Below are 9,616 nucleotides of genomic sequence, written 5' to 3'. Positions count from 1 at the left end.
TTACCGCTCTCCGGTGTAGCGGGTGCGCTTAGTCCTTCTGTTGAAAGGGTAGTTGATGAACTCAAAGGGTCTATGCTGCTCGGAGGCCTGGTGGCCCTTGGGCAGGCGTTTCATGAAGTGCACTTCCCGCTGGTGCTGGCGCGTTTTCGAGCCCTTCCTGGGCCGGCCCTTGCGCGTGAAGGCCATGTACCAGCCCTCGTACTTGGCGTTCTGCAGTGCCGTGTAGTTGTTCTCCAGCACGATCTCGGTGAACACGCAGTCCTTCCCTTGTCCGTTTTTCTGCGGGGAGAGCCAGAGTAAGTCAGTGCGACACAACCACACAAAAAAATTGTTTTCACACGGGAGATGCAATCCAACTAATTCCGCTCTTCCACTTGTTCACAGACAAAGAAAGGGCTGAGAAGCATGGATAAACAGTTAGGGCTCAAGGCCCATGACGGGAGAGTATATAGTCTGAGCTCCCACTCTGAACAACTGTATAAATGCCTTCAACATTACTGAGGACATTGTCAGTGATGGTTAAGCATGTGATTAATGGGTCTCACTGTACTTTTAGTGTTCTTAACACTACAGGAACTGGGATGAACCCACTCCCAATTAGCCAGTAGACCCCCGAATGTCACTGACATTAAGCTATTAAAAAGTGTATCAAGTACCAAAAGGACAATAATATTTGCACAAGGTTGGGAGCTGCTGCTTTCCATTTTTCAGTAAAATTCATCAAGAAACTGAAGGAACAGTAGTCCTTGACAGCTAATATCTAAGTTATCGTAGCTAAGGACTGTAGATAACTTCAGAGACATGTATATTTTCTAGTTGTATGTGTATTTTATAGTTGTGGTAAGATTCAAATTTGATTTAGTTTAGGAAGCTATAATCCAGTCCCCTGCTTTCATTTTAGTCAAACCATAAACTGCTTCTCCCTTTACATTTTGCAATATAACTATTTTTAAATTGCACTATCTGTTTCTAATTTTTACATATCATGTTTCTGCTTTTACTACTATAAAGGATTTCTGAATAAAACATTAAAACAGTACCAGTTGCCTCAATCAAAAAAAAAAACACTGAACTCTCAGGAATAGGTTAGACTACAACACGATGTGACAAAGATCTTCAGTTTCATACTTTCCCACAAAGTCTACTGTGTAAACATCTGACTAAGAGTTTAATGAAATTTGGTCTTCTAAACCATTTTGCAAATGCTTTCTTGCCTAATTTTGTTTTGGAGGGGTGGTGCTTGAATACTGACACAGTTGATACATTGCTCTCCCCAGGGAGTAGACGGACTAACTTTTTTAGGATCCAGCCAGTTGTAATTGTGTTCTCACTGGCTGGTGTGGAGGAAGGGTGAGCCCTCCAGTCACACATCCCAACAAAAATCAATTTCAGCTCAATAGTTCTTCCTCTCTTGGGAACATGCAAATCCAGCTCATTTTTCATATATAAGTTCGCCTTGAATGGCAGAGTAGCTATTCCTCATTACCAGTTTATGATGTGATTTTTTTATGCTACCAACTTGAAAAAGTTAGCTCAGCAGACGTCGTTATCCAGGGCAACTTAAAATACAGTTTTTAGATTAAGTGTAAGTACAAGAAACAACTATGCGGGTATGAAAAAGTAAAATGAGTTCAAATTAATATTCTCATTCTATTTTTTTAAATATTGTCACCTAAGCAAACATTATGGAGACTGTCAAGCTTTCTAGTATTTCTAGTTTCAGTTGAACAACTTGACGCAGCAATGAAATGAGGCACTGTACAGATTTTCCATCTGAAAGCACAGAAGGTGCATTAAAATAAACAGGAAATAATTTAGAAAGCCCAAAACAACCAAACAGATTCAGAGAGAAAGCATGATTGGTCAGCTGGAACTACCATGCTTGCCTGGGCTGCCCCCTGCAAGTCTCTCTCCCAGGAGCCTGCTGATCGCACTGCAGCAGTGGCTGGGTGTCAGCAGCCCCTTCACTCTAGGTGTGTTTGCGATGTCCAAACAAGTTTGACCCCAGCCCCGCACAATCAGCAGCCCGTCTGCTCAAGTGCATATCAGCTTACAGTCCCTCTCTCCTGCTAGCGGACTCCTGACACTTCTACTGTTCATGCACACCTACTGGCCTATTACATCCCAAATCCCAGCACAACACTGAAAATCACAAACTGATAGTGTATGCTCATGTACACAGGTATAACTGCACTTTTGTAATGAATGTAGTAGTGCTTTGTGTTGCGACACCGTCTGGAAATACAACTTCTTTATGATTTGGGACAATGCTAAAAATACATAAATGACTGCTTTTGTGTAGTCTCTCTATGGAAATGGAGAACATAATTCAACATAATAACAGTGGTGCCATTATTGTAGCCTGATTTTGTCAGATCGTAGAAGCTAAGCAAGGCTCAGCCCGGTCAGTACTGGGATGGGAGATTGCTAAAGGAAATAGATGGCTGGTGTAAAGTGATGCTGGTGTATCCCTTTGACAAGAATTCCCCATAACAATGACCAAGGATGGTAACTGAAGACACTACTGTAGGAAGTGCCACCTTTCAAATGAGAAGTTAAACTGAGGTCCTGACTACAGTCAGGAACTGTTCAGAAGAGTACGTTCCAGTCTGGCTAAATTCCAGTCTGGACTTGCACAACCTGGCCTACTTAAAGTTTCATTTAAATCAATTGGTGATGTAATTTCTCACTTCTCTCCCTTATCAGTTGTGTTGTGGGACTGCTGGTTCATAATGGCTACCGACTACTTCAGTGGTGGGTGATGTGGGCTCCTCCTATAAGTAGAGTGCTTTAAGATTAAAATTGCTGTATAAATGCAATTATTTACGATCATTATTAGTAGGACTGTTATTATAACAGTCATCATAAACTCTATATTCTCTTGGTCACTTAAGAGATGGTTGATGCATCACGTTGGGCCAAATTTGTAATCACTGCCCCGATCAGCTGAATGAAGAGTGGAACCTTATCTCCTACCGCTTAGCACAATGGGACTATTAAAAATAGCCCATGTATCAACAGAACGACACATAGACCTCTCCCAGAACAATCCGATACATTCTGCTTTCGACTGCAGAGATGTCACTTAGAATAAGATCAGGGTCCCAGACAGATGGTGCCTCAGGCAGGGTGCTGCGGAGCTAGGGAGAGCATTTGCATCTGAGTTTATTACCGATCACAGCAAGAAGGATGCACAAATCTACCCTTGGAAAAAAGAGCCCTTGGAAAAGGAATGTGGTAGGATCCAACTCCTTACATCCTGTCACCCTTAGAGCAACCAATAAACTCTGATGAGAAGCTAGTTGGAGTGCAGCAGAGAAATACAGACTTGGAGCTCACCGAGCTGCTAGTTATGTAAGTGAATAAAAGTGTTACTCATATGACAACAAACAGAATTAAAAAGCTACCCCACAATCTGGTTCTAAGCCATCTTGGTTTTATTCCTATTAATAGAAAACAGTGTTTCCCTTTGCGTCTTTTGGAACATTCAAGTACCGTTCTGTCAGTGCTACAGAATGAAAGAAAAAAAAATGTAAACTGATCTTTGCTGATGGATTATTATACCGATTAGATTGAAGTCTATTTGTTGTGGGTACTATGTGAAGCTCAGGATTAAAACATATGAGCGAAACCAATTGCAAATGAAGCTTAGAAGACCCTTTTTAGGTAAAAGATAAACATGAATAATGGGAAAATTGTGCTAGATAAAAAAGCTCTCCGTTTGCGGCAGGTGGATGTAGCATGTAATTGGAGACAATAGCAAAGCTATTAATTTATTTAAGAGGAAAAGAAAAGAGATGTTCTATTCTTAGAAAAGAAATGCGGGCAGTTCTGCCAAATTTTGTTCTTTACAGTGACTGTAAGGTCATAACCAGAACACAAAGCAAAGTCAGAGCTGCTTGCAAAAACAAGATAGAATTACATGAATGTGACCATAAATTTGGACTTTTTTTAATTTATTTGACTACTGCTTATCTGTGGCAGATTAAATCCTTATCATTCCCTTGAGATACAGCACAAATTTCACTAAAAAGCAATACCAATCAGCTCTAACAATTTGCTGCAGAACGAATGCAGGATTTACCCTGCCTTGCTGCATCATGTTGTACTGTAATGTGTGTTACATTACCTCAAGCATACTTGCTTGAAAAGAGAGTAAATTATAAGGGTAAACATTGTTCAAAAGAAGGTGGAATTCCTCTAGATTTTGTTAGCAAATGAAAGAACCAAATGTCAGAATTTGGCAATTCTCATGGACTTTTATAAGGAGATATGTGAAAGGAATCGGGTCAAATGTTATAACCTACCTTGCCAATCAGCTTCCCTCGCTTGTTCATACAGATGTAGTATCCAGTTTCTGCGCCTTTAATTCGAACCCGGCTGCCAAATGTGTCCGTCTCCACTATGAGTTTCGCTAGGGATAGAAAAGAAAAGTATTTTTTAAATGACATTATTTTCAAAAACAAATAGTAAGCAACCCTTCCCCTGCTTCACACTTCTCACCCAAGGTTTAATTAAATGTACAGTTGCCATCAGTTACCTATTAAGATCGAGCAAGAGGGGTCTGTTTTGGGGTCCCCTTAGTGTGGTAACTGTGTATCTCCTCAGAAAGAATTTTAAACCCTCACCACAAACCACTGCTCTCTTTAACAATATGCACATATTACTAAAGCACACACATATATACATTATAATCTGTAGGGACCATTCCTGCCTGTCTGTAATACCTGAGGATTTATGCAAGCTTAAATTCTTTTAAAATGATAAAAACATGTGTAGCACACTTCTCTGACAAAGAAAAAGACATTCTGAAGACCTGCCACTTCCTGAAATGAGCCTTTTACTTTGTACATTATACTTCTATCTCAGGTTTAACTTTGGTTGTATTTGGGAATAGAAAACTTTGTTCTTTCTAAATGTTTTTAACCATAGGAAAGTGGCACTATTTTTCAAAAGAATGAGCAAAGAAAAAATTATTTTAACTTTAAATAAAATCATCACAGACTTCAAAACATGTCCTTTAACCCCCCGTTACATGTTAATGTTACATGGCCTTTATAATTACTACATACCATAAGCTATTTTCCTTTAAAAACTACTGATTTTTAAACCTATGAAGAAATGATGATTAAACTTTGCTTTCTGAGTGTAGTTTTGTTGTGAATTTATCACAATAAAAAAACTCGATTAGAGTCAATTGATCTGTTTTAAAGAATACTGAAATTTATCAAACATCCAACTTTAAGCTTAAATTGAAAAAAAAAGCTTTTCTCTGAAAAAAAAAGATCTTAAAAAACAGTAGTGATATTTCTACACAAATACCCAAAATGTTACACTTCACATGAGTACTATTCTGTTATAGAGACATTTAAAATTAATAATACAACTCAAAATCAGGTAATATTTCATTATCCAAAACTTATATTCTTTGGAAGAAAACCTATACAATTGAAACATAGAAATGTTGTTTATTTTGTGTATAAATTAGCTGTGGAAAAGATGTCATTTTAGCATTAAATATAATCTCAAACTGTGCTAGGAGTAGGCATTTTTAGATTTTAGATTTGTTACAGGAAATAAAAAAAAGGTATTTCAGAAGCATAGCTCTTTATCAGACCCTAATGGAGACCTGAAACTTGTTTCAGCTCTTGTAAGTCAGATGAGATATTGTTCTGGTTTTGCCTGATAATTCTAAACTTTAATTGAGAGATGTCACTACCTTGCTTTTGTTAATAATGGAACGATGCATCTTTGTTAATTGAATGACCTTCAAGACCAGATCCTCCCTGAAATAAGAGATTCTAATCTCCAATGGGAGCCTGCTGGTTAAATAAAGATTAAACACAAGTGAAAATAAAATGATTCATTCAATGCTTTACAGACAGCAGGTGCTCGCCCTTGTACTTGTTTATTTACCAAGGACTGTTTTATTTAGAGAGAAGTAAGGGAGAAAGGACATTTCTGCCCGTCCTTTGATTCTCAAAATGCTACCTAGAGGAAAAACTGTCCACCTGAGAAGGGGGAATCACCCTCTCTTCCTCTCCTGACAAACCCAGAAGGAGAGACAGGCCGGCAGAGTGGATCTGGCCTATGCCTTTAGCAACTTGTCATTTGCAACAGTCGCAAATGACATGCAGGCCAGGAAAGAAAAACCCGTCTAAGTGTGCTTCACCTTTTTGTCTATACAAGTCAAGAGAAGCTATTGATTTAGTCTCGGTTTTTAATGGAGCCATTGATTGAGTTGCAAACAAAAGAAATGCAAATTCCCGATCAATGGCGCTTCAAAACATAAGGGCAAAAGGGGGGTGGGTCAGTCGCTAGGCCGACCCGATTACCTCGGATCTTTTTGGAGTAATTTGGAATTTTCTTGCTGGATCTCTGGCTTTTTCCTCTTTCTCCCTTTCAGAAGGACCCGCGCCGCCTCAAGTTGCCACTTCAATCTGAGGACACATTCACCTTTCTAACCTCCACAAAAGGTCTGGCGACATCGTATGCGTTCCGCCAGACCACCCATGTCCAAATCTGGGTCATTTCTTACACAAGGATCATTTAAGATTCCCATTGATTATTTTCTATGTTGTGTGAAGGGAGACACACGAAGCTGCCATTGCCAAAAACCCACCGGGTAAACATGAACAATACCAGACTGCAGTTTTCACCCAAAACAGATACAATAGGGAATATGAGATTTCAGCTTCATTAGCCAACTTGCTTGCACTCTTATTAAAAGCCACCAACTCCAACTCTAAAGTGCCAGCAATCCCTGCAGACCGAAACACACCACAGTGTGTGGATGGACAAACTAGAGAAGTTCTTTGATGATGCAACTCTTCAAACATGCAGCAGAGAAAAATTAACTCTGATTCATAATCTCATCTATATTGCAGTCATATGGCAGAACACACACCCAAACTACCAATCAGCACCATTATAAAAACTAATTTTTAAGTGAGTATTGATTTCAAAATGCTTACAAAGACTATGCTAGGGTAAATTTGAATGATCAATAATAAATGCAAAAGGCAAGGAAATTGGTAAGAATATATTCTAGAAGTATTTTACATATATGTCCTCTACAAAGCAGATGTGTTTTTTATTAAAATGAGCACAATTAGAATTCTTTTTTTTATTTCCTGCGTGGGGATGTTGAGAAAACCCTTTGTAAATATCATTAGCATGTTTATTACCAGTGCGAGGGCCAGCTTTTTAATTGAATAAGTGAGAAAATGTCCTTTAATTCTATCTAGGAACGGCAGGAAAATCAATCACGTAGGCAGTAAAAGGTCTAAAGAGTATTGATTTTTACTGACTGCATGGGGAGATCATGCTTAGGAAGTGGCCTTCGCTTAACACAGAAAAACTACAGAAAATTTAAACCCGCAATCGTTTCTGCCGTATCAGCCCTCGTCCAGATTGTTCTTAAAATAAACGGGTGTGTTTCTTATTATGATAATTATTATCGTTGCTGTTATTGTCAATATCAACACACTTAAATGTAAATGAACCAGCCAGCAGCACAACTTTACAATTAAATGCTACATCAAAACGGTGTCACAACTACTGGTAACTGAATTTATGTTTCACGCTTAACTTGGGCGGTGATGACCGCAGAGCTAACGGGGATCCTTCGCTAATGCCAACATTTCAGATATTTACTCGAGTGGAATCAAGTGAATGCCAGATTTTAATTGTGATTATTTTATGTGCCATCCATGGTCCAGCACGTGTGCAAATTCAGGTCGCCCGAAAAAGTGTGACTGGGAAAACATAAACTGTGACATTTTTTTTTCTACCATGGACCGCTCTGAGTAATAAATTTATCAGGTTCGGGGTACATATGGGAATGTCTTCATAGATTTTTATTAGTTAAACATAACTGGTCAAGACGTCAGCCTTTTTTGTTATTCCAATTATAAGACCCGTGCGCAATGAACCTGCTGGGCGGTTTAGATTGTTTCCTCCGTTTCTTACAAGGTATACAAAAATCTTTTAATAAAAAGTATAAAAGACTGTTAGTCTAGAGGTTAAAATGCGGCTAGACATATTTGATCCTAAAACTGGCCCGAAGAGGGGGGAAAGCTAGTCAGGAAATGTTCAGAAGGTTAAAGTAAGATGAGTTCTAATGATTCTTCCAGACATACTGCTCTCTCTTGAGAATCGCATTCAGAATAATCTAGAAACCGTTTTTAACATTTTCTGCAGTCGGCGGCCTCTTTTCAACTTCAACAGTTGAAATACGGTTCATTTTCCCTCCAGAAAAATGCTTTATGTTGTAACGCCTTCTGTTATTTTATTGGATATGAATAATAATTCAATAATTATTCATAAATTTAAGCTATTGTCTTATCTAATATAAAAGATATCATTATATATAATACAAAAATGTCTATACATAAAAAGAGTACACCTCAGGCACATTCATTTTTAGTAAAGTGAGGCATTAGGTATTGCAAACCTTTATATAATTTCCTGTAATCACCTTTTGTTATATAGCCAATTGTCCTATAAACATTTTATACCGATCTTTAATGTGTAACGTTTGCAATTATGCACATTTTGCAGATTTGTAATTGTTTTATTTAACTAATGCCAGACATACAACATTGTGAGGAATAAGGAATAATACGAAAATGCCACGTACAATCTGGCAAATGAAGGGAAATAGGGTATAAAGTATAAATGACTAGATCGTGCCTTTAGCATGATAACCCCCAATGCACTTTCAACGTAAAAATGAGCGCTCTGTTTATATTGTCCGAATAAAATAACCCCTTACTTCTAGTGACTTAGACAAACAGATGTACTTTCCAGCGGCTCATGTTATTAAAACACGCGCTGTGTTCACAACCACATTCGATGAAGCTGAATCAATTAGCCTCTATTGGTTCACCTATGGCAAGTTTCAGTCATAAATGTTTGAGAGTGATCTCTGGGTGGCCCTTCCCCCGTGCACGGTCATTTGTGTATCTGAAATACCAGAGCGCTTACCGTGTGCGTCGCCGTCCTCTGCCATGGCATTGATTTTCTTGTTCCCCAGAACTTGCACGTGCTTGCCACTCGTCCGGCTGTACAGCTGGTAGGTCCGAATTAGCCTACGGCTCACCCGGTCAGTCACCTTACTCTGTTCACTCACATGCTGTGTAAAATTAGGCGAGGACTGAATGGTTACCTTTAAGAAATTAAGAAAAGAAATATACAACATACCTTTACATATCTCTTGAAGAATATCTGACCCCCCCAAATAACTATATACAATGATATGTATATTGTCTCCTACTATAAGTGTAAGGATTTAAGCAAATTGACTCTTATTCTTAAAAGAGATTGCCCTTAAATACATGCGTACCCTACATAATGTAATTTAGAATTACAAAGTACATTAAATATAAAAACAGTTCAAAGACAAAAGACTGGACATTGTATATGGATTGTCTAGTGGAAAACTTTTGTAGGAATCTGAAAATCACTGTAACCGAGATAGTACTGTCCGGAAATATGAAATAGGAATTTATACTAGCAGTTCGTGTACAGGACACCGCGTTTTGTCTCCGAAGATTAGCACCGTATATACGGCTGATCTTTAAACCTGTTACAAGAACAGTGTACTTTGCATGTA

At 38.4% G+C, this 9,616-nt stretch overlaps 1 protein-coding gene across 1 annotated transcript; it reads right to left on the bottom strand.

Moving 5' to 3' along the window:
- On the bottom strand, positions 1–9,202 carry LOC148834991 (fibroblast growth factor 8). The gene is made up of 3 exons (XM_088915787.1): positions 8,989–9,202; positions 4,308–4,414; positions 1–279 (listed from the first exon to the last, which is right to left on the bottom strand). The coding sequence occupies exons 1-3, from the start codon at positions 9,200–9,202 to the stop codon at positions 1–3; spliced, it is 600 nt and encodes a 199-aa protein (XP_088771913.1).
- Positions 9,203–9,616: the final 414 nt, after the last annotated feature.

Source organism: Atractosteus spatula, chromosome 5, assembly GCF_055471065.1.
Source record: "Atractosteus spatula isolate fAtrSpa1 chromosome 5, fAtrSpa1.hap1, whole genome shotgun sequence".
NCBI classification, from domain to species: domain Eukaryota; kingdom Metazoa; phylum Chordata; class Actinopteri; order Semionotiformes; family Lepisosteidae; genus Atractosteus; species Atractosteus spatula.
Note: the sequence above shows the minus strand (reverse complement) of the source record. Positions and strands in the feature narration are given on the sequence as shown.

Coding starts and splice junctions, on each gene's coding strand:
- LOC148834991 (XM_088915787.1), bottom strand. CDS start 9,202: ATGTTGTATATTTCTTTTCTTAATTTCTTAAAGGTAACCATTCAGTCC. Junction 4,415..8,988: donor AGAGGACGGCGACGCACACG/GTAAGCGCTCTG, acceptor TTCTATCCCTAG/CGAAACTCATAGTGGAGACG. Junction 280..4,307: donor GAGGGAAGCTGATTGGCAAG/GTAGGTTATAAC, acceptor CTCTCCCCGCAG/AAAAACGGACAAGGGAAGGA.